Source organism: Brassica napus, chromosome C1, assembly GCF_020379485.1.
Source record: "Brassica napus cultivar Da-Ae chromosome C1, Da-Ae, whole genome shotgun sequence".
In the NCBI taxonomy this organism is placed as follows: domain Eukaryota; kingdom Viridiplantae; phylum Streptophyta; class Magnoliopsida; order Brassicales; family Brassicaceae; genus Brassica; species Brassica napus.
Window position 1 is genome coordinate 50,829,904 of NC_063444.1, and position 24,570 is coordinate 50,854,473.

At 31.1% G+C, this 24,570-nt stretch overlaps 3 protein-coding genes across 7 annotated transcripts; 1 reads left to right on the top strand and 2 right to left on the bottom strand.

Annotated features, from left to right (window-relative positions):
• Positions 1–9,647: 9,647 nt before the first annotated feature.
• Positions 9,648–13,466, bottom strand: LOC125580820 (dnaJ homolog shv-like). 4 transcript variants are annotated; one of them, XM_048746026.1, is made up of 10 exons: positions 12,339–13,466; positions 12,169–12,267; positions 11,335–11,942; positions 11,163–11,229; positions 10,816–10,896; positions 10,651–10,726; positions 10,384–10,457; positions 10,208–10,281; positions 10,069–10,123; positions 9,648–9,974 (listed from the first exon to the last, which is right to left on the bottom strand). In XM_048746026.1, the coding sequence occupies exons 4-10, from the start codon at positions 11,220–11,222 to the stop codon at positions 9,921–9,923; spliced, it is 474 nt and encodes a 157-aa protein (XP_048601983.1). In that variant the 5' UTR covers positions 11,223–11,229; positions 11,335–11,942; positions 12,169–12,267; positions 12,339–13,466; the 3' UTR covers positions 9,648–9,920. The 4 variants fall into 4 exon arrangements, with proteins under 4 accessions (XP_048601983.1, XP_048601984.1, XP_048601986.1 ...); XM_048746027.1 differs by having other exon boundaries at positions 10,816–10,893; positions 12,339–13,462; XM_048746029.1 differs by having other exon boundaries at positions 10,080–10,123; positions 10,816–10,893; positions 12,339–13,461.
• Positions 13,467–14,826: 1,360 nt separating this feature from the next.
• Positions 14,827–20,413, bottom strand: LOC106423786. Of its 2 annotated transcripts, none has more exons than XM_048746016.1 (13): positions 20,228–20,413; positions 20,034–20,094; positions 19,401–19,838; positions 19,226–19,311; positions 19,023–19,123; positions 18,645–18,938; positions 18,175–18,549; positions 17,032–18,067; positions 16,718–16,948; positions 16,510–16,634; positions 16,211–16,398; positions 15,862–15,973; positions 14,827–15,766 (listed from the first exon to the last, which is right to left on the bottom strand). In XM_048746016.1, exons 2-13 carry the CDS (start codon positions 20,034–20,036, stop codon positions 15,153–15,155), a joined length of 3,603 nt encoding a protein of 1,200 aa, XP_048601973.1. In that variant the 5' UTR covers positions 20,037–20,094; positions 20,228–20,413; the 3' UTR covers positions 14,827–15,152. The 2 variants fall into 2 exon arrangements, with proteins under 2 accessions (XP_048601973.1, XP_048601974.1); XM_048746017.1 differs by having other exon boundaries at positions 19,401–19,798; positions 20,228–20,383.
• A 2,020-nt stretch (positions 20,414–22,433) lies between these two features.
• Positions 22,434–23,430, top strand: LOC106385441 (gibberellin-regulated protein 5-like). Its single transcript, XM_013825357.3, has 3 exons — positions 22,434–22,570; positions 22,723–22,756; positions 23,033–23,430. The coding sequence occupies exons 1-3, from the start codon at positions 22,496–22,498 to the stop codon at positions 23,212–23,214; spliced, it is 291 nt and encodes a 96-aa protein (XP_013680811.1). The 5' UTR covers positions 22,434–22,495; the 3' UTR covers positions 23,215–23,430.
• Positions 23,431–24,570: the final 1,140 nt, after the last annotated feature.

The following is a 24,570-nucleotide window of genomic DNA, read 5'->3' on the forward strand; positions in this document are numbered from 1 at the left end:
TTCACTATATAAAGTATTTACCAAAAACTCAATATTTTTGTAGGAGTTAATACATAGATTTTGAAAAAATTTCAAAAATACAACAATATTGTTTTAATGCATAGTTTCATCATGCACTAATTTATAATAATGTTCAAAGGGGTTTGGAGCCTTTGTTGTCTCTATTTTTCAAGAAAAACGTGATTTTATATTGGTTATTTCTTTGATTTTGAGAGTATTATGAAGTTTTACTAAATTAATTGATAAAAAATATATTGATTCTCATATACAATGAAAAGGAGCTTAAAATAGATTAATAAAAATGTAGAATATGGTTAAAATTCTTAAAACAACACTAAAGATTATAGGCTTCAGTATATAAAACATTTTCCAAAAACTCAATATTTTCGTAGGGGTTAACACATGGATTTTGAGAAAACTTCAAAAAATATGACAATTGTTTTTAATGCATAGTTACATTCTCCACTAACATATGATGATATTCAACGAGGTATGAAGCCTTTGTTGTCTCTGTTTTTCAAGAAAATTATGATTTTATAGTGGTTATTACTTCGATTTTGGGAGTATTATGAAGTTCTACTAAATTAAATGATAAAAACAATTTAACGATGCTCATTTATAATGAAAAAGAGTTTAGCATACATTAGTACAAAGTAGAATATGGTTAGAAATTTTAAAACAACACTAAAGATTATAGGCTTCACTATATAAAGTATTTACCAAAACCTCAATATTTTTGTAGGGGTTAATACATAGATTTTCAGAAAATTTCAAAAAATACAACAATATTGTTTTAATGCATAGTTTCATCATGCACTAATATATAATAATGTTCAAAGGGGTTTGGAGCCTTTGTTGTCTCCATTTTTCAAGAAAAATGTGATTTTATAGTGGTTATTCCTTCGATTTAGGGAGTATTATAAAGTTCTACTAAATTAAATGATAAAAACAATTTAACAATGCTCATTTATAATGAAAAATAGTTTAGCATAAATTAATACAAATATAGAAAATGATTAGAAATTTTAAAACAACACTAAAGATTATAGGCTTTACTATATAAAGTATTTACCAAAAACTCAATATTTTTGTAGGGGGTTAATACATAGATTTTGAGAAAATTTCCAAAAATATGACAATATTGTTTTAATGCATAGTTGCATCCTGCACTAATATATATTGATGTTCAAAAAGATTTGAAGCCTTTGTTATATCTATTTTTCAAAAAAATAGCGATTTTATAATAGTTATTCCTCTAATTTAGGGAGTATATGAAGTTCTACTAAATTTATTTCTAAAAACAATTGAACGATGATCATTTATAATGAAAAAGAGTTTAGCATACATTAATACAAATATAGAAAATGATTAGAAATTTTAAAACAACACTAAAGATTATAGGCTTCACTATATAAAGTATTTACCAAAAACTCAATATTTTTGTAGAGGTTAATACATAGATTTTGAGAAAATTTCAAAAATACAACAATATTATTTTAATGCATAGTTTCATCACGCACTAACATATAATAATGTTCAAAGGGGTTTGGAGCGTTTGTTGTCTCCATTTTTCAAGAAAAAAATGATTTTATAGTGGTTATTTCTTTGATTTTGAGAGTATAATGAAGTTTTACTAAATTAATTGATAAAAAATATATCGATTCTCATATACAATGAAAAGGAGCTTAAAATACATTAATAAAATGTAGAATATGGTTAGAAATTTTAAAACAACACTAAAGATTATAGGCTTCAGTATATAAAACATTTACCAAAAACTCAATATTTTCGTAGGGGTTAACACATGGATTTTGAGAAAATTTCAAAAAATATGACAATTTTTTTTAATGCATAGTTACATTCTCCACTAACATATGATGATATTTAACGAGGTATGGAGCCTTTGTTGTCTTTGTTTTTCAAGAAAATTGTGATTTTATAGTGGTTATTCCATCGATTTTGGGAGTATTATGAAGTTCTACTAAATTAAATGATAAAAAAAGTTTAACGATGCTCATTTATAATGAAAAAGAGTTTAGCATACATTAATACAAATGTAGAATATGGTTAGAAATTTTAAAACAACACTAAAGATTATAGGCTTCACTATATAAAGTGTTTACCAAAAACTCAATATTTTTGTAGGGGTTAATACATAGATTTTGAGAAAATTTCAAAAATACAACAATATTGTTTTAATGCGTAGTTTCATAACGCATTAACATATAATAATGTTCAAAGGGGTTTGGAGCCTTTGTTGTCTCCATTTTTCAAGAAAACATTGATTTTATTGTGGTTATTTCTTTGATTTTGAGAGTATTATGAAGTTTAAACTAAATTAATTGATAAAAAATATATCGATTCTCATATACAATGAAAAGGAGCATAAAATACGTTAATAAAAATGTAGAATATGGTTAGAAATTTTAAAACAACACTAAAGATTATAGGCTTCAGTATATAAAACATTTACCAAAAACTCAATATTTTCGTAGAGGTTAACACATGGATTTTGAGAAAATTTCAAAAAATATGACAATTTTTTTTTAATGCATAGTTACATTCTCCACTAACATATGATGATATTCAACGAGGTATGGAGCCTTTGTTGTCTCTGTTTTTGAAGAAAATTATGATTTTATAGTGGTTATTCCATCGATTTTGGGAGTATTATGAAGTTCTACTAAATTAAATGATAAAAACAATTGAACGATGATCATTTATAATGAAAAATAATTTAGCATACATTAATAAAAATATAGAAAATGATTAGAAATTTTAAAACAACACTAAAGATTATAGGCTTCAGTATATAAAACATTTACCAAAAACTCAATATTTTTGTAGGGGTTAATACATAGATTTTGAGAAAATTTCAAAAAATACAACAATATTTTTTTAATGCATAGTTTCATCATGCACTAATATATAATAATGTTCAAAGGTGTTTGGAGCCTTTGTTGTCTCCATTTTTCAAGAAAAAATTGATTTTATAGTGGTTATTTCTTTGATTTAAGGAATATTATGAAGTTTAACTAAATTAATTAATAAAAAATATATCGATTCTCATATACAATGAAAATGAGCTTAAAATACATTAATAAAAATGTAGAACATGGTTAGAAATTTTAAACAACACTAAAAATTGTAGGCTTCAGTATATAAAATATTTACCAAAAACTCAATATTTTCGTAGGGGTTTAACACATGGATTTTGAGATAATTTAAAAAAATATGACAATATTGTTTTAAAGCTTAGTTGCATTCTGCGCTAACATATGATGATGTTCAAAGAGGTATGGAGCCTTTGTTGTCTTCGTTTTTCAAGAAAATTGTGATTTTATAGTGGTTATTCCATCGATTTTGGGAGTATTATGAAATTTTACTAAATTAATTGATAAAAACAATTGAACGATGATCATTTATAATGAAAATGAGTTTATCATACATTAATACAAATGTAGAATATGGTTAGAAATTTTAAAACAACACTAAAGATTATAGGCTTCACTATATAAAGTGTTTACCAAAAACTCAATATTTTTGTAGGGGTTAATACATAGATTTTGAGAAAATTTCAAAAAATACAACAATATTGTTTTAATGCATAGTTTCATCATGTACTAATATATAATAATCTTCAAAGGGGTTTGGAGCCTTTGTTGTCTCCATTTTTCAAGAAAAACGTGATTTTATAGTGGTTATTCCTTCGATTTAGGGAGTATTATGAAGTTTTACTAAATTAATTGATGAAAAATATATTGATTCCCATATACAATGAAAAAGAGCTTAAAATACATTAATAAAAAAGTAGAATGTGGTTAGAAATTTTATATAGGCTTCAGTATATAAAACATTTACCAAAAACTCAATATTTTCGTAGGGCACATGGATTTTGAGAAAAGTTCATGAAATTTTTTTTTAATGCATAGTTACATTCTCCACTAACATATGATGATATTCAACGAGGCATGGAGCCTTTGTTGTCTTTGTTTTTCAAGAAAATTGTGATTTTATAGTGGTTATTCCATCGATTTTGGGAGTATTATGAAGTTCTACTAAATTAAATGATAAAATCAACTTAACGATGCTCATTTATAATGAAAAAGAGTTTAGCATACATTAATACAAATGTAGAATATGGTTAGAAATTTTAAAACAACACTAAAGATTATAGGCTTCACAATATAAAGTATTTACCAAAAACTCAATATTTTTGTAGGGGTTAATACATAGATTTTGAGAAAATTTCAAAAAATACAACAATATTGTTTTAATGCATAGTTTCATCATGCACTAAAATATAATAATGTTTAAAGGGGTTTGGAGCCTTTGTTGTCTCCATTTTTCAAGAAAAAAGTGATTTTATAGTGGTTATTTCTTTGATTTAGGGAGTATTATGAAGTTTAACTAAATTAATTAATAAAAAATATATTGATTCTCATAAACAATGAAAATGAGCTTAAAATACATTAATAAAAATGTAGAACATGGTTAGAAATTTTAAACAACACTAAAAATTGTAGGCTTCAGTATATAAAATATTTACCAAAAACTCAATATTTTCGTAGGGGTTTAACACATGGATTTTGAGATAATTTCAAAAAATATGACAATATTGTTTTAATGCTTAGTTGCATTCTGCGCTAACATATGATGATGTTCAAAGAGGTATGGAGCCTTTGTTGTCTTCGTTTTTCAAGAAAATTGTGATTTTATAGTGGTTATTCCATCGATTTTGGGAGTATTATGAAATTTTACTAAATTAATTGATAAAAACAATTGAACGATGATCATTTATAATGAAAATGAGTTTAGCATACATTAATACAAATGTAGAATATGGTTAGAAATTTTAAAACAACACTAAAGATTATAGGCTTCACTATATAAAGTGTTTACCAAAAACTCAATATTTTTGTAGGGGTTAATACATAGATTTTGAGAAAATTTCAAAAAATACAACAATATTGTTTTAATGCATAGTTTCATCATGCACTAATATATAATAATGTTCAAAGGGGTTTGGAGCCTTTGTCGTCTCCATTTTTCAAGAAAAACGTGATTTTATAGTGGTTATTCCTTCGATTTAGGGAGTATTATGAAGTTTTACTAAATTAATTGATAAAAAATATATTGATTCCCATATACAATGAAAAAGAGCTTAAAATACATTAATAAAAAAGTAGAATGTGGTTAGAAATTTTAAAACAACACTAAAGATTATAGGCTTCAGTATATAAAACATTTACCAAAAACTCAATATTTTCGTAGGGGTTACACATGGATTTTGAGAAAATTTCAAAAAATATTACAATATTGTTTTAATGCATAGTTGCATCCTGCACTAATATATATTGATGTTCAAAAATATTTGAAGCCTTTGTTATCTCTATTTTTCAAAAAAATAGCGATTTTATAATGGTTATTCCTCTAATTTAGGGAGTATATTAAGTTCTACTAAATTAATTTCTAAAAACAATTGAACGATGATCATTTATAATGAAAAAGATTTTAGCATACATTAATACAAATACAGAAAATGATTAGAAATTTTAAAACAACAATAAAGATTGTATGCTTCACTATATAAAGTATTTACCAAAAACTCAATATTTTTGTAGGGATTAATACATAGATTTTGAGAAAATTTCAAAAATACAACAATATTGTTTTAATGCATTGTTTCATCACGTACTAACATATAATAATGTTCAAAGGGGTTTGGAGCCTTTGTTGTCTCCATTTTTCAAGAAAAAAATGATTTTACAGTGGTTATTTCTTTGATTTTGAGAGTATTATGAAGTTTTACTAAATTAATTGATAAAAAATATATCGATTCCCATATACAATGAAAAGGAGCTTAAAATACATTAATAAAAATGTAGAATATGGTTAGAAATTTTAAAACAACACTAAAGATTATAGGCTTCAGTATATAAAACATTTACCAAAAACTCAATATTTTCGTAGGGGTTAACACATGGATTTTGAGAAAATTTCAAAAAATATGACAATTTTTTTTAATGCATAGTTACATTCTCCACTAACATATGATGATATTCAACGAGGTATGGAGCCTTTGTTGTCTTTGTTTTTCAAGAAAATTGTGATTTTATAGTGGTTATTCCATCGATTTTGGGAGTATTATGAAGTTCTACTAAATTAAATGATAAAAAAAAAAGTTTAACGATGCTCATTTATAATGAAAAAGAGTTTAGCATACATTAATACAAATGTAGAATATGGTTAGAAATTTTAAAACAACACTAAAGATTATAGGCTTCACTATATAAAGTGTTTACCAAAAACTCAATATTTTTGTAGGGGTTAATACATAGATTTTGAGAAAATTTCAAAAAATACAACAATATTGTTTTAATGCATAGTTTCATCATGCACTAATATATAATAATGTTCAAAGGGGTTTGGAGCCTTTGTTGTCTCCATTTTTCAAGAAAAAATTGATTTTATAGTGGTTATTTCTTTGATTTAAGGAGTATTATGAAGTTTAACTAAATTAATTAATAAAAAATATATCGATTCTCATATACAATGAAAATGAGCTTAAAATACATTAATAAAAATGTAGAATATGGTTAGAAATTTTAAAACAACACTAAAAATTATAGGCTTCAGTATATAAAACATTTACCAAAAACTCAATATTTTCGTAGGGGTTTAACACATGGATTTTGAGATAATTTTAAAAAATATGACAATATTGTTTTAATGCTTAGTGGCATTCTGCGCTAACATATGATGATGTTCAAAGAGGTATGGAGCCTTTGTTGTCTTCGTTTTTCAAGAAAATTGTGATTTTATAGTGCTTATTCCATCGATTTTGGGAGTATTATGAAATTTTACTAAATTAATTGATAAAAACAATTGAACGATGATCATTTATAATGAAAATGAGTTTAGCATACATTAATACAAATGTAGAATATGGTTAGAAATTTTAAAACAACACTAAAGATTATAGGCTTCACTATATAAAGTGTTTACCAAAAACTCAATATTTTTGTAGGGGTTAATACATAGATTTTGAGAAAATTTCAAAAATACAACAATATTGTTTTAATGCATAGTTTCATCACGCACTAACATATAATAATGTTCAAAGGGGTTTGGAGCCTTTTTTGTCTCCATTTATCAAGAAAAAAAGTGATTTTATAGTGGTTATTTCTTTGATTTTGAGAGTATTATGAAGTTTTACTAAATTAATTGATAAAAAATATATTGATTCTCATATACAATGAAAATGAGCTTAAAATACATTAATAAAAATTTAGAATATGGTTAGAAATTTTAAAACAACACTAAAGATTATAGGCTTCAGTATATAAAACATTTACCAAAAACTCAATATTTTCGTAGGGTAACACATGAATTTTGAGAAAATTTCAAAAAATATGACAATTTTTTTTAATGCATAGTTACATTCTCCACTAACATATGATGATATTCAAAGAGGTATGGAGCCTTTGTTGTCTCTGTTTTTCAAGAAAATTGTGATTTTATAGTGGTTACTCCATCGATTTTGGGAGTATTATGAAGTTTTACTAAATTAAATGATAAAAACAATTTAACGATGCTCATTTATAATGAAAAAGAGTTTAGCATACATTAATATAAATGTAGAATATGGTTAGAAATTTTAAAAGAACACTAAAGATTGTAGGCTTCACTATATAAAGTATTTACCAAAAACTCAATATTTTTGTAGGGGTTAATACATAGATTTTGAGAAAATTTCAAAAATGCAATAATATTGTTTTAATGCATAGTTTCATCACGCACTAACATATAATAATGTTCAAAGTGGTTTGGAGCCTTTGTTGTCTCCATTTTTCAAGAAAAAAGTGATTTTATAGTGGTTATTTCTTTGATTTAGGGAGTATTATGAAGTTTTACTAAATTAATTGATAAAAAATATATCGATTCTCATATACAATGAAAAGGAGCTTAAAATACATTAATAAAAATGTATAATATGGTTAGAAATTTTAAAACAACACTAAAGATTATAGGCTTCAGTATATAAAACATTTACCAAAAACACAATATTTTCGTAGGGGTTAACACATGGATTTTGAGAAAATTTCAAAAAATATGACAATTTTTTTTAATGCATAGTTACATTCTCCACTAACATATGATGATATTCAATGAGGTATGGAGCCTTTGTTATCTTTGTTTTTCAAGAAAATTGTGATTTTATAGTGGTTATTCCATCGATTTTGGGAGTATTATGAAGTTCTACTAAATTAAATGATAAAAACAATTTAACGATGCTCATTTATAATGAAAAAGAGTTTAGCATACATTAATACAAATGTAGAATATGGTTAAAAATTTTAAAACAACACTAAAAATTATAGGCTTCACTATATAAAGTATTTACCAAAAACTTAATATTTTTGTAGGGGTTAATACATAGATTTTGAGAAAAATTCAAAAAATATAACAATATCGCTTTAATGCATAGTTGACTCATGTACTAATATATGATGATGGTCAAAGAGGTTTGTAATCTTTGTTGTCTCTATTTCTCTATAGAATAGCGATTTTATAATGGTTAGTCCATTAATTTATAGAGTTCATGAAATTTTACTAAATTAATTTCTAAAAAAAAATGAACGATGCTCGTGTACTATGAAAGAGAGTTTAGCATACATTAATACAAATGTAGTATATGGTTTAAAATATTAAAACAACACTAAAGATTATAAGTTTCAGTATATAAAGTATTTACTAAAAACTCAATATATTCGTAAGGATGGTGGACAATAGCTCAATCAGAAAGATATACAAACACATTTTCTGGGTTATCTTGATTTTAGTAATCCGTAGATGGTTATTTGAATGTTGGATATAAAACTTGTATACTCAGATAATGAAAGAAGAAAAGGCACGAAAATACTTGGTTTGATTGATAAAGCAAAGACGAAGAGATGAAAATGATTAAACAATGGAGTAATGGACAACACACTTAACACAATAAAAGCTAAAGGTAATTTGGACTTTTGTTCCGTGGCTGCAGTACGATTGCACCGTACTTCTTTTTACCTGAAACCTGAGATATTTTGTTTTTAACTTTATATTATATTATACAGCGGAGAAAAAAAAAGTAAATCAAAAGTGCCTTTCCTAGCAACTTTTTAAACAGAACGCAACCTGTTCCATTAAAGTAACCTGACAGCATCTGATTCATCTACCATTCAATCAAGAAAGCATATAAAAATATGATAAAGAATTATTCTTTTGTGAAAGATAAAGGTTTCTTGCATGTAATTATTTTCATGTAAAACCACAATGGAAAAACAAGTAAAAAAGGGAAAAACAACATTGTGATGGTGAACTGTGAAGCATATTCAACGGTGGATACAAAGCATGACTTACTGAAAACTTTAGTGCACATTCAATGGACGAAATGACAATGAACACTAAAAGTTGCTTTAGAAACCTTTTAACCTTTTGTTTAGTGATTAGATAATTTCACTCTGCTATTCTTTTTCCGAAACCATTAATATACTATGCTCTTTTCATTTTATGATGATAAAATGATGTTTCACAATACATATAATCTTAATTTCCATTAGTTTAGTTTATTCATTTGAGTAAATATGCTTGTATAATAAAAATATCCGAAGATTGAAGTCTTCACTGAGTATAACCCATATAATACAAACACAGAGTAAAGGCCTAACTCACAAAATCTATGAAGGTTAAGCATTGACTAGACACAATGTTTTCTTCTTATTGTGTAATACCATCATATTTCTAAAACATAAACATCCTGAAAAAGCTGTTATATCGTCGAATGGGGGTAGACATAAAAAGCATACACCTCTGTATTACAGCTCCTGATCAAAATTTGTGGAAGACCGAATGATAATGCCATTTGAGTTTCAAGATCAAATGTTACTTAAGCTCTGTTTCAGTTTCAGTTTCAGTTTCAGTACAGAAGCCTGTTAAAGAAAACGTAAGAAGTGAGAAAGAATTGCATCAAGCTATATTGATTGGTGATAAAGTTAACGAGTGTATAGGAAAAAAGGAGTAAACCAGATCGAAACCTTGCTCATCTGTAGTGATATTGCCTTCCGCCAATTGTTGTGTCCTGCATATTTCAAGGTGTTTGGTCTGGATGAAGACGGGTTAAGCAAACAGAGAAAAATGTTTTGAGCTAAAGAGAGGTACGTACCATGGTGATGAGGAGTGACTGATGCCTAGTCCATTGCAAGTGAGTATCATTCCCTTAAACCTAGCCAGATACTCCTGCGTTAATATCAACAAATCAGACATATCTCAACATTACTAATAATGCCAAAGCATCCAAACAGATATTGGGTAACTTAAAATGTAACAAACATTTCATACCCGCAAAGTATACTTGTGAATCTCGTATATTCCGGTTAAATCATACTCAAAACGTAAATCAGGATCCATTAGCACTGCAAGGAATAAGGGAACAAAGCAAATTACATTAATATATTGATGTACTAACCCCTTTTCAACCTTAAGATTTGAAAAATTATATTTTATTTTTAAGTTTTATTTCAAAAGAAATTTCATCCATTGAACAAGTGATCCAAAGACAAAGCAATCGAAGTGAACTTATATATATATATATGAAAATGAGTATACCGTTATAAGCTTCATTGATCTCCTGAAACTTTGAAGTAGCCATAGTATCACCATTGTGCTTATCAGGATGCCACTTCTGCACTATGGCAAGAATCTCAAAACACTTTACTAATCAAACTTGAGAGCTAAACCAAAATGAACAAATTTGAGTTTATAATTACTAACCAAAGCAAGCTTCCGATAACTCAGTTTGAGCATCTCCTCAGTTGCATCATAATCAACTTCCAGAATCTTATAGTAATCCTTCTTCCCAAAAAAATCAGAGTAAATCAAATTCATATTAGTGATCACTCATATTTTCCAGCAAACAAGAACTATCTGAACTTTTCACTCAAGAGAATAGTAAAAAAAAAACGATATATTCTATAACAACAACGAATCATCTATGAATTTCATTTCGTTTCGCTCCTCACCATTCCAATTTTTTTCAGAAATATATAGTTTATATGACAATCAAGATTGAATAACAGAAACAACTATAGCCAAATCAAACAAAAAAAGTTAGTTTGTACCTTGGGAGAATTGTTATCTTCCATCTGATGCAGAGACGAACACAGGAACAATCTCTTCATACATCATCTAATTAAAGAAAATAAACAGCAATAAATGAGTAAAAAGGACTGCAGATTTTTCTTTTTCTTATTTGTTTCCTCGGAAAAATCAAACTAATGGCAGAGAAAATACTGAAATCTTTTATTTTTCTCCAGAAAATAATGGAATTTCAGCAGCAAAATATCAATCGAATCTGTGGTTTCGCTTTGATTTTTTTTTCAGTTTATTTTCTTTCTTTTTGTGATTAGGAAGAAGTGTAGCTTTTATTTGTTAGGTGTAACCGTGTAACGTTGATTGAAGAAGATAGCTAGCCGATTGCATGAAGAATCGGTTATACCAAGTGTGACCAATCCGGTTTACGGTTTGATTTCAACTTTGGTGTATCCACAGAACATATCCCTTCACTCATTTAAATAAACATCATTTCTTATTTCACTTGATTTCGTACCCTTTCTTCTAAACTTGCAAGTGATTCGACTTCGACATCAAAATCTGAAAACTTTAAATATATGAATAAACTTTTCAGCTGCTTGCTGATATGGTATATATATATATATATAACGAACATGAGTAAGAGAGAGCTAAAGATAGACATAAACACACACTTTATGTTTAAGCATATCAGTCTACAAAACCGACTTCTTCAGTTCTTCTCATCTGTTTAGTGCGCTTCGTCTTCATATGTACAGAGTTGTTGCGTGTCCTGGTTTGGTTGAGTCTTCTTCGGGAAACCAAAAGACCTAACAAAATCATTTAATTTTTTATAGTGGACCAAAATAATTTATTATTGTTACCTATTGTAAATTTTTTGAAATACCTCACGGTGGAAAAATATTTCATTCTATTATTTTAGTCTCAGCAAGAAGTGGTAGCAATTTGTAAAGGAAAAAAAACTGATAAGCAAAGCAACGAAAATAGAGAATATCCAGTGATCAATAAAGACTAATATGTATAGATAGAACACACCTCATAGGCTTTTAAAGACTGAACACAGCCTCTTTCCCCTCATCTCCTGAGTCCTGATTTGAATTCTTCAAGATAGCAGTAATAGTCACGTCACCTTTCCTGCCAAAACGAACCAAACAAATCTTCAGAAACATGTAACTATAATTTTAAATAAGCATTGTTTAGCTTACATCTTGTTGAAGAAGACGGTTGATTCACCCTGGGAAGCAGATGGGATCAGATGGTCTTCTCTATCTCCTAACAAATCAGACTTCTCATCCCCTCCACCAGGTCCAATATCAAAGCAACGAACACATGGAAGAAAATAAACAAGCAAAAGAATCACAGGAAATAAAAACAAACCAAAAAAGCAAGTGAGGCATTGAGTTTTTTTAGAAAATTTGGAAATACCAGAGAGAGGGAAAACTGTTTTATTACTAGATTGATTATGAGAACTAAATGATCATAAGTGTTAACAAAAGAATCATACAATCTCTAACGATCAATTAAGACAGGATGTAATATTTTTATTTGTTTTGACAAATTACACATTAAGTTTTCAATATCGATTAAAGTAATATAGAGTTTTCCCTCTCAAAGTTTAAAAGTTTTTTTTTTAAATAAGTTAAGTGAAAATAATGTTTTGACCAAAACAAAAACTTTTATCTTATATACCTTACAAAATATGTTTTTTTTTTCCTTCTATTAAGCTAACAGTTAGTAAAGAATTTCATACCTTGCGAATCAGTTATCGATGGAGAAAAACAATTGCCGTGACGTGACGCTGATGACGCCGCCAGTGACTCGTCGTCTGGTGAGCATAATCAGACAATGTTCTTCTGTGCATGAAATCAGACAGAAGCGTGCCCGTGTGTAGACGCTGTTTCCATGGGATGGAGTTAGGCCTTCACTGCTGTGTACAACACTGAACTGAACAGATAGACGGATCCGTACGAACCCTTCTCTAAGAACTTAACGCACTGTCTATCTTTTTTTCTTTTAACGCGGAATGTTATTAAGCCATAAAGGCAGTAGAGCAACAAAGTTTCCAAGACAAAAGAAAAAAACCATACCAGTAGGTAGGTGAAAAAGAAAGATAGAAAAATAAAACAGTGGTTGTCGTGAAAGACAAAACACCATGACAAACCACTTACTTCAAACATTGGAAGTAAGATAGCGGTGTACTTCAAACCAGCTACATCTTTACTACCAGCAAGTAATTGGAGAAATATAATCCAAAGAAGAAGAAGAAACAAATATAAATAGATCCCAATTTCCTTTTCTGGAACACTCTCGGTTTCCTTTCTCCAAAACACACTCTCAGTGCCACTATTTATAAATAATGTAGTCTCCAAAACACACTCTCGGTTCTAAACCGTTGGAGTATAATAAATATCAATCCCACATTCCGATAAATACTAGCCGTTGGAGTAAAATATATTTATTTTTATTGAATTTGCTTTTAGTGGACCAAAGAAATTTGCTAAAGTGGGACCAAAATAATTTATTATTTTTAACCGTTGTAAAAAGGTACAATTTCAGCAGCAAAATATCAATCGAATCTATGGTTTTGCTTTGATTATTTTTGTTCGGTTTATTTTCTTTCTTTTTGCTATTAGGAAGAATCAGTATTTTGAAACCCGACCCAGATTTACGGTTGAACCGGTAAACCTGGTGACCCCAAAAAAATATGGTTTGGATTTTGTGAAAAATTTAATATTTAGAAATCTGCAAAAACCCGCAAAACCCCACTAAACTCTGGAACTCGATATCGGTTGTTTAAATAACATTTACTTTTTTAATTATGTTTTATATTCTAAGTTTCCAATTAAGAAGTTAGGTGCTGAAAAAAAAGTTAGGTTTTCTCTTTTGAGTTTTATATTTGTGATTCTTTTTTGTCATCAACAGAACCAAAATTAGTTGATGTGATTTGGTGTTAGTTTATTTCCGTTATTGACTATTTATTACAATAATATTTTATTTTTGTTTATTTTGAATTTGAAGTTTAATTTATTATTCATATTAGACATTTAAATATTTATGAATTTTATGTCTTGTTTTTTAGATGTCATAATTCTTACCTTGTTACAGAAAAATTTAAATAGTCTAAACTATTTTTTTTATATTGTGTATGTCAAATGAAATAAAAATATAGAAACTAAAGTTAAGTATTTATCTAAATATTTTTAAACATGAAATATATACATATCCAAGCTATTATTTTATGTTTTAAAAAACATTTAGGAAATATGAAACTTTATTTTATATATTTTTTCATAGCTAATATATTATTATATAATAAAATTAATTCATTTATTAATCCGTGGTTCACCACGGTCAATCCGCTAACCTAGCGATTTGGTAAGTCGTCCGGTTCCCGGGGTCTGGGGTCGGGTATTAAAACATTGGGAAGAAGTTTAGGCCGAGAAGAAGATACTTTTTAACGTTGATTGATTGAAGAGAGATAGCCGATTGCATGAAGAGGCAACTGGTTAATCCGAGTTTGACCAATCCGGTTTACGGTTTGATTTCACTTTTGGTTAATCCACAGAACATTCACACAGTCATTTAAACATCATTTCTGATTTCACTTGATCTATTTAAACATCATTTCTGATTACCCTTTCTTCTGTACTTGCAAGTGATTCCACTTAGGCATCAGATTCTGAAGACTATGAATGTATGAATAAACTTGTCAGCTACTCGCTTATTTGCTATATCTATAACGAACATGAGTAAAACAGAGAAGCTAAAAACATATATAAACACACACTTTAGGTTTAAGCAGATCAGTTTACAAAACCGACATCTTCTCATCTGTCTTTTGCCCATCGCCTTCATTGTACAAAGCTGCTGCGAGTCCTGGTTTGGTCAAGTCTTCTTCAGGAAACCAAAAGCCAAACTAAAATATAAGTTTCCTGTTTTTTTTTTTATATGAACAGATAATCCAAAGCTACTGCATATACTCTCTTGCTGATATCGTCATCCCCTAACAAGTAAGAACCCTATGAGGATTTGTCAGGGAAGTCTCTGAAGAGAAACATAGGAGTATTCACATTCTGCTTCTTTTGTTCCCATCCAGATACTCGTCTCTGATTCTGCTGTTGTCTTTGTTGTTGTTGTTGTTCCTTCTCCAAGGATGAGAAGGACAAGGATAGTGAGAGAGAAGCTGCATTCTCTTCTTCTGCCTTCTGGCTATTGCTACTTCTATGTTTTTCACTGGCGCTAGGTCCAGCCATGAAGGGCAAAAGGACTCCTGTGGTTGTAGTAGTTTCATCCTCTCCTAGAGCCAGCTCAAGATTTGGGACCATACCGAGTGGTCTTTGTTTGTTCTTGTCATCGCCTAGTGCTCTTGGATTATTGTCTACCATTACAGTATCCTCTTCCTTTCCATCATTCAAATCCAAAGGGAACACGATCCTTTCCGTTGCAACTGGGTTCTTCTTGATCACATTTTCCTCCTCACGGGGACGGGGACCAGATGTATCCCTCCTAAATATGTTACATTCGGTTTCTACTCCTGTGCCTGTCTTCAGCTTTTTATTCGCTGGTCCTTCACTATTCAGATCATCCATGTCCACATTATGGTTCACGTCAGATGAATTTACTCTCCTAGGCCCTGTCAATTCCAATAACAAACAATTCATGAACACAACTAAAAGTTTGTTCTGTTTCCTGACCTCATTACAGCCGAAAGCAAACCCTTATTGTTACCTGAAATCTTCTCATCCTTCAACTGTGGGCAAGAACCTATCTCTCCTTCCTCAGTTTCTTCCACCGCTCCACTATCTCCACCGCCCGCTTCACCCTCTTTAGCATTCTCCTCCTGTTCAAACCCATGAATCCATCAAATATGTGCACACTATTTAGATAAACCTAGCAACTGTCCAAAACGGTCCTGAACACTCTTAATAACTAAAATAGATAACGAGCAAGATATTTACATAACTAGAGCATAAAAACAAACGGCATACGTGATTCAGAAACGAACCGTATAACTAGAGGTGTGATAGAGAACGAGAGACAGATGGCAGGTGTGAATTAGAGGACTAGAATAACCAACCTTCATGCACGATTGCAAGGACTCTCTGTTGCTTGGATTTTCATTGTAAAAGCCCTCACGTGTAGAAAACACTCTCCCCATATTTGGCAAAACATTAGACGCCGGAAGAGGTTTGTTCTTGAGTGGATCAGAACATTTCTTGTTTTTTCCTCGAAATACACCCCAAAGGAAAAAGAACATGTTCCAACCTGTAAACGCCAAGGATATAGCACCTCTAAGCACTTAATACAGAAGTTCAACCCTACTGAGAACAGTGAAACTTGCAACAAATGTATGTTCATGATGTAAAGAGTTCTTACGCTGACAGTTCCGAGGAAGCTGATTGGAGGCAAAAATCAAAAGCTCAACACCCTTGAGGCTTCCTTTTAGAGCTAAATCTTTCTGGATCATGTTATCTACTAGGGGCTTGTAACTTCTCTCATAACTGTGCGTAACAGGCAACAATTACGTTAGGATATAAAGCATTGAAGAAACTAAAACATGAATAAACATATGATCTGAATTCACCTCACGATGTCCTTGGCAAAGAAGAAAAGAGCCACATGGCCTTCCTTAGCACCTATATCTTGAAACTGCGAAGGCCATGTACTTAGCCTGGGTACTTCATTCAAGGTCACTTTTACTGGAAACTGGTTCACCACTTCAGCAACCTTAGGTGATGCTAATGTTGATAGATACGCTTGCATTCCACAATGCATTGCCGATAGATTTCTGCTTTTCCGCACCTCCATCTCCCCTCTGGTCAAAGGAAAAATAATGTTTATCAACAAAAACAATAAAACCAAAACAGAGATCTTCACGAAAAGGAATGAAAACCATACTGCCAAATGTATTCAGGCTCTGGGATGGCTGAGGTTGTCGACAGAACAGATGGGTCAACCCCAGGCAAATCACTCATGACAGGCTTTACAGAATGAAAATGAACCGTAGGCTCTACAGATTGAGAAGCAGCCATTGCATCAGCACTAGCGAGTGGAAACTGCTTTCTATTTACTGCAATCGTCTGCTTGTCTGTCTGTAAATTTGGATGCCCTCTTTGCAAACCCACAGGAAAATCTCTAATGACCGGCTTTACAGAATGTAAATGAACTGCAGGCTCTACAGATTGAGGAGCAGCCATTGCATCAGCACCAGTGAGTGCAGACTGTTTTCTATTTACTGCAATCGCCTGCTTGTCTGTCAGTAAATTTGGATGCCCTCCTTGCAATCCCACCGGCAGATCTCTCATGACCGGCTTTACAGAATGTAAATGAACTACAGGCTCTACAGATTGAGGAGCAGCAATTGCATCAGTACCAGCCAGTGTAGACTGTTTTCTATTTACTACAATCGTCTGCTTGTCGGTATTTAAATTTGGATGCCCTCTTTGCAATCCCACAGGCAAATCTCTAATAACCGGCTTTACCGAATGTAAATGAACTGCAGGCTCTAGAGATTGAGGAGCAGCCATTGCATCAGCACCAGCGAGTGTAGACTGTTTTCTATTTACTGCAATCTCCTGCCCTCCTTGCAATCCCACAGGCCAATCTCTCAGCACCTTCGAGGGAAAATTTTGAAGAGCCCTATCGCAACTAGAATCCACATTAGACACTGACGGCAAATCAGACTGCTCCAAACCACGGTTCTTCCCGAAACTAGGCTTTTTTCGGAGAGCAGCATCGACCGCTGCTCGCAACCTATTGCCTTTATTAACATCCTCGCTAATGTTTCGCGTGGTAGAGAGATTGCTTCCAGAGGAACATGAAGTCTCAGCAGGTTCGGCTGTCTGAATTTTTTGAGATGACAGGTCTTTTAAAGATGACCTTCGGCGACTACCAACAGCGTCTTTGCTATTTTCATTCGTATGTGTATCCCCCACTGCATATGTGAGAAACAAATCTCGAGGTGTCAATCATGATATCTTTAAATGCGGAGATAGTTCACTAGCAGAACAAAAAGCATATAGCAGTAAGATGAAAATGTACCAGAAGCAACTATATCTTCCAGGCGGTTTCGACTTAGATGTCTGGCTTTCTTTGTCAAGCTACCTTCTTTACCATCAGACTGCAAACTCTTCAAATCACGTGCACTATTTGCATAGGAACTGGACGAATTGCCACGTGAGATTAGCTTCTGATCGACTCCGGATGCTTCTGTACTCCGATCTTTCAGTTGCTTTGAACCTTGTACTCTTGAGTCATTGCAACCAGAGCTCCCTACGTCTATACATCTAGTTGACATTGATCTACCTAATTTTCTAGAAAGCCCCTCCTTAGGCATAACATCATCCACTGGTCTCACTTTTGGTCTAGAGCTCGAAGAATTAAACGACTTGGACTTAAAAAGGGAGCCTGCACAAGCTGTTAACAAGGTAATATTATACTACCTGAAAAAGAATAATCAAGAACAAGGAAGAACTGCGTTTGAGAGTTTTTTTCAACATCATATATCCTACCTTTAGGAGATTGGACCTGTGAGTCAGTGGATCGTGTGCTTTCTGTGTCATCACTGGAGTGGCTATTGAAAGATGAGTGATGAGCTAGCTTTCTCGTTGTCTTCTCTAAGCGCTTAAATGATGTTTCCCGGGAAAAAGTGGGCAACCTGGGGAGAACAGGTTTTTTTGGTGAACCTGTTGGAGCCTCAAATGCTTGTCTTTTAGCATCTGGAGCTGCCTCAGGTCTATCTATGGGCCTTTTGCTGGAGCTCTGTGTATTCAAATTTGCCTCACTTTCTTGCTTTCTCTTAGATTCTGCATGTTTCAACTCAAATTCATTAGATAAAAAGGAGAAAGACAAGTTCCGCTAATTCACTACATGCATGGTAAATTATTCACCTTTGTCTCGCTTCTGCTTTTCTGCTTGCTCAGCAAACTTGCATTCTTCACAAAGCCAATCACCCGCTGGAACTTTTTTAAGCATTACTCGCATGCAATAGCTAAAAGTAAGAAAACGCAACTATATCACTAGCAAATAAAGCGCTGCGCTATTAACAATATGATATTCAAACTCCAAAAAGAACTAACTGAAACAGGCTTACGTGTGTTCTGCACCATCACTGCATCTGCTGCAGATAGCAAGCAAATCCTCACGGCCCGCATCTCCACAAGTGTCACAAATTTTCACCTGCTCAACACCAAAGACAACATTTTCACTTGAGATTTCTATAACTGCGAGATGAAAGTAAAATATTGCAACAAAAGAGCATTACTTACATCAACTTCCTGCGGTTCAGAATCAGCACTCTCACACTCAGACATAGCTAATGTGTTTGGTTCCTCTCCCTTATTTAAGACAATATTCTCTCCCGATTCCCCAACCATCCCAATTTCTGAGTGCGTAGAGCTTTCAACTAAAACACTTTTCTTGACTTGATGATTAGAAGACCTTACAACTTCTTGACTCTCAGAATGCTCAGAGGAAGTATCATGAACAAGATTAAGGCGAGAAGAACGCAATAGATCTCCCTCGTTGAAAGAACACTGGCTCGCCACTACACCATGGGAGTTTTCACCCGAAGACTCTTCTGACACTGAACCCGCATTACGATGCACACAAGACGAACAAGGAGCAGAGCAGACATTACAAGTTCCAGACTCCAATTTATAACGACCTGTCAGACCAATGTAACGATTCCCATCTCTTCTATCAGCCTTCATGAATAACAAAAGAGAGAATGTAATCAATAAAAAGGAAGCAGCTTTACATGAAAAGTTAACGACTTTTTGTTGCTCACATATCGACTAACAACTAAAACATTCATGATACTATCCAAGCAAGATTATTCATGTAATCTAACTCAAATCGTTAATAATAACAAGCTAAGAGAAGAAGATAAACAATCTTACCATACACAACAAAAACTGATGAGCAAGTAGTCTCTCCCAAATTGATTTCTTCTTAGTCCAACTGCAAAAGAACAATAAGAGCACAAACCCAGACGATTCAATCATGCTGTAAGATACTACAAATCGAGCACATAATCACAACATTTTGCATCTCAACATGGTTCAATCGAAGATCTACACAAACCCTAACTTACCATTTCCTCGATTATCGCTATCCCAACTCCCTATAAGAACCCTAGTTCCTCTTTAAATCCAGATTCGATTTCGATTTCGGATTCTCTCTCTCGCACACTCACTCTCTAGCTAGGTACAAGGAGAATCTGACGTGGACATATCAGTACGAAAGAAATAAAAATACACACGCTTCTATCTATACCTATACTCGTAGATACGTACGGACAATACATATAGGTATTATAATAATATACACACGCTAGATTTTCTGTATTTAACTAATTTAGGCGAATGTTTTTTTTTTGTTTAATTAAACACGCAAGGTTTTTAACAAGAGTTTTTTTCAAAACGTGTTTTAACAAGATTTTTACAGTGATGATGAATCATATTTTTACCTTCACAGCCATGAATGCATCTCTTTTTTTTTTGAACAACTCCATGAATGCATCTCTACTTTTGAAAAATAATAAGATTTCTGCATTGTGAGAAACATATTTATTTAGGTTGGCTAAAAAAAAGAGAAACATATTTATAATGCTTATAAATACAGAGTTGTATGCTCAGTTTTTTTTATAAAAAAATACACTCTGTTTATTCCAAAAATAAAAGTACATTTTTTATTCCAAAAACAAATGATATTAAAATGACTACTTCGTTAATTTCTAAGTTGGGAAAACGGCCGTGTTTTATCGTTTTATTTGGAATAGTTGGGGAAAATCATTTTTGGTAGGCCTTCTGATAGATTTTGTAGTAGTGAACGTTTTAGTATTTTGGGTCTGTCTATTTTTAAGGCCTTTAAAGAATTTTTGTTGTCGCCTGTAAATTATAAATTAAAGAAAATAATATATAAGATTATATCTGAGAAAAAAAAAACAGCTCGTAAAATTCACATATTCAAAATCAAATAGTATTATTTATCACCGTTCATGCCATTTAACCTTGGCTGCGTTTTCCACTTAATATCTATTACATTACTTGATTTTAGTCTTTTCTTTGTGCACTTCACAATACCTACATTTCTTTCATTGAATCATTTAGACTTTTAGCTTGATAGTGTTCATATAATGCTTTACATGCAAGATTATTTTAAATTCAGATCTATCACTATCAAAATGGAAATCTTAAGTTCTGCAAATGATTGTCATGTAAAGTATGACATTAATAAAAACTAAAAAAATTATATGTCTTGTTCATTATTCTGCTATTATAGAGCTTTTGAAATAATGCAATGCAACAAAGATTAAGGTATCTATAGTTTACGGTCTACGATCTCTATAGTTTTTCTTTAACAAATCCACAGTCATATGATATGATGACAACCGTGGATGGTGGTTTACTTTTATTTTCATAAACTCTATGTTTAACTTTTTTTATTAATAGCTCTATATATCCAAAATATAAAAATATGATTGATGTTTGACCAAAAATCTAGTGATGTTGTTAAATTAAAAAGAAAAAGAACAAATAATATGAAAGATATTTGAACAAAAAAATGGCCCACAAATATCACATATTCAAAATCAAATAGTATTATTTATCACCATTATCGCCTTTAACTTAGCCGTATTTTTCGCTTTCCATTTCACTACTTGTCTTTAGTGCCTTTTTATTTGCACTTTACCGTTTACATATATTTCCTTAAATCATTTAGATTTTTAGTTTGGTAGTGTTCTTTTGATAACTATTCATATGCAACATTATTTATAACTTAAATCTATCAACATTAAATATTTTTCCTGGTAGCATGCATAATTTGCTGCAAGTTCAAAATATGATGGATATGTAGCCAAAAATGGCCCGCAAATATTACATATTCAAAAACAAATAATCTTATTCTTCACCTTAACCTCGCCGCATTTTCCGTTTCTATTACACGACTTGACTTCTTTCATCTTTATGTTCACTTCTAAGTTTACATACATATTGTTGTTGAATCATTTTAAAATTTTAGCTTAGTCATAATTCAGATCTATCAAACTGAAATCATAGGTTGCACAAATTGTCATGTAAAATAATAACACGAGTAAAAAACGAAAGGAATTATATGTTCCATTCATTTATCTGCTATTTTAGGATGGAATTATTTTTAATAAGCTTTTCGGATGGGCAAAAAATAAGTAGCATAATTAGTAACTACAGTAACCTAATCGTACCCAAAAATCACGGCATGAACACGGGGATTGTCAAATATTGTTCCTAAAAGCAAATTTCCACTAATTTTCTCTATAAGTATCTTTAACCTATACTTTGTTCTAAAAATCATTAGTTCAAAACCAAAAGTTATACAAATGACGAATTCTATTAAATATGTTCTTCTCTTCTTAACTTTGCTCTCTCTACTGTCAGTCTCCAACCTCGTTCAGGTATATTCATAAAACTTTGTCAAAACACATTCTCTCAATTTCGAAATAATTAGTTTTATCAAGAAGAAGAAGTGAATTGTTTATTTTTCTTTTAATTTTAACAAGAACTGAAATTCTATGGTTATATTGAAAGTGAAGCCTTTCTTTGACAGGCTTCTCGTGGTGGTGGCAGACTCCATCCCCAAGGTAGGAACAAAATACTATGTAATTACGATAATACCATTTATTCTAAAGTCACAAGCTGATAATCTGCTGAAAAATACGCAAGCAACAATTATGATATGTTTTGTTGAAATTAATCACAATCTCCTTGTTTCAAAAAAAGAAGAAAAAAAACCACAATCTCTTAAAGTACTAGTATTTACTGACTTGGATATTTTATATGATATATATAAACATGAACATATCAACGATGTGTTTATTTTGTTGTGGCATTGTTTTGGATGTAAACTTCACGCGCAGATTGCAGACCGAAGTGTAATTACCGTTGCTCGGCAACATCACACAAGAAGCCATGCATGTTCTTTTGCCTTAAGTGTTGTAGCAAATGTCTTTGCGTTCCTTCTGGCACTTATGGAAACAAGCAAAACTGCCCTTGTTACAACAATTGGAAGACCAAAGAAGGCCGTTCAAAATGTCCTTAACTTCCTTTTTATAAGCAAATAAACTTTGTATCATCGGTCACTTATATCGTTTAGATATGTGTCTGCTAATTAGTAGACTCTACTTGTCTTACTTTCTCGTTTGATCTTATCGATTGTTGTGCTAAGACGTTATATAAGTTCTATGTTAGGCCTAAGTATTAATTATGGCTTTTACCAAAAAAAAAAGTATTAATTATGGCCCCTTTTAAATTATTACTCAAAGCCTTGCATTCTTTTCTCTCATTTACGGCTTTTACTTCACTCTAGTTTAACCTAAAAATATATATATTTCATTTCGTCTATGACCGGCTCTAATTATGCTTTAATGCTATTTGGTTCGCGTTCTAAATTTAGGCGTTGCACTTGAGGAAAGATGATCTATATATGTATGTGAATATGTCACGAGAGTTATGGAATATTGGTCCCTCACTACGGGCCACCTGCCAAAAACTTTATTGCCAATATAGAAACTTCATACGTACTTATGTGGATGTGTGTCCACATGGACATGAGCTGGACCAGTAAAACAAAAAATAATGGTGTCAACTGTCTATGATTATGAATCGGTGTAGATATTATGTCACATGGAAAGAATGGAGAATTTGTTGAATCTAGATCACAATATTTTTCAAATAATAAGTTGAAAGTATATCTACCGATTTATGTTTGAAGTAAAGAACTTGTCAAAACTAGTTTCTTTTTTTGGGTAAAATGTCAAAACTAGTTATTTGTTCATGCGAAATTTCATACCATATACTTTGTGTCCATTACACATGAACCTATAATATTTTGTGATTATTGAAATGATTTATGTTCTATAATAAGTCCAAGTAACTAGATTTTGAAAGTAGGTATGATTTTATTTGTTTGTTTGGAATTAGGTATGATAAACAACTGGTCCAAGTTTTTTAAGGTGTAGTTGTGGACATCATGATTTATCGGCCATGTTGATATATAGATACATAAATTCTGCAGAGTTTTCCAAACCAAAGTATATATATCCATTTACTGAAATTGATATTCACAAACCAGAAACATAACATCATCATATATATATATATATATATAAAACATCACTATATATATATATATATATAAACTGATATTCAGTAAATAATTCTGACTAATTTTAATATGTTTTCTTTATTTATTTCCTTGTGGTGTACGGTTAGTGGTTACCAACTTCGCATTATTATAAAACTTCAAATTAAATGGAAACATGAACTGTTTGTCAGTCAATCGTGACATGATTCAGGACCACCATTGTCGTTGACATTTTTTCATGTGAAATCCGAAGAAATAGCCAATACAAGATTTTTAGTTGTGTTACAAGAAATTTTTTTTAAAGATTTTCAG

Bases quoted from the DNA above. Each gene is read 5' to 3' on its own strand.
- LOC106423786 (XM_048746016.1), bottom strand. The intron at 16,399-16,509 runs GTAAGAACTCTT...TGGCGTTTACAG, and splicing joins GCTTCCTCGGAACTGTCAGC to GTTGGAACATGTTCTTTTTC. The intron at 15,974-16,210 runs GTTGGTTATTCT...GGGTTTGAACAG, and splicing joins CCTTGCAATCGTGCATGAAG to GAGGAGAATGCTAAAGAGGG.
- LOC125580820 (XM_048746026.1), bottom strand. From the start codon at position 11,222: ATGAAGAGATTGTTCCTGTGTTCGTCTCTGCATCAGATGGAAGATAAC. The intron at 10,897-11,162 runs GTACAAACTAAC...TTTTTTGGGAAG, and splicing joins AAGATAACAATTCTCCCAAG to AAGGATTACTATAAGATTCT. The intron at 10,727-10,815 runs GTTAGTAATTAT...GCCATAGTGCAG, and splicing joins GTTATCGGAAGCTTGCTTTG to AAGTGGCATCCTGATAAGCA.
- LOC106385441 (XM_013825357.3), top strand. From the start codon at position 22,496: ATGACGAATTCTATTAAATATGTTCTTCTCTTCTTAACTTTGCTCTCT. The intron at 22,571-22,722 runs GTATATTCATAA...TTTCTTTGACAG, and splicing joins CAGTCTCCAACCTCGTTCAG to GCTTCTCGTGGTGGTGGCAG. The intron at 22,757-23,032 runs GTAGGAACAAAA...CTTCACGCGCAG, and splicing joins TGGCAGACTCCATCCCCAAG to ATTGCAGACCGAAGTGTAAT.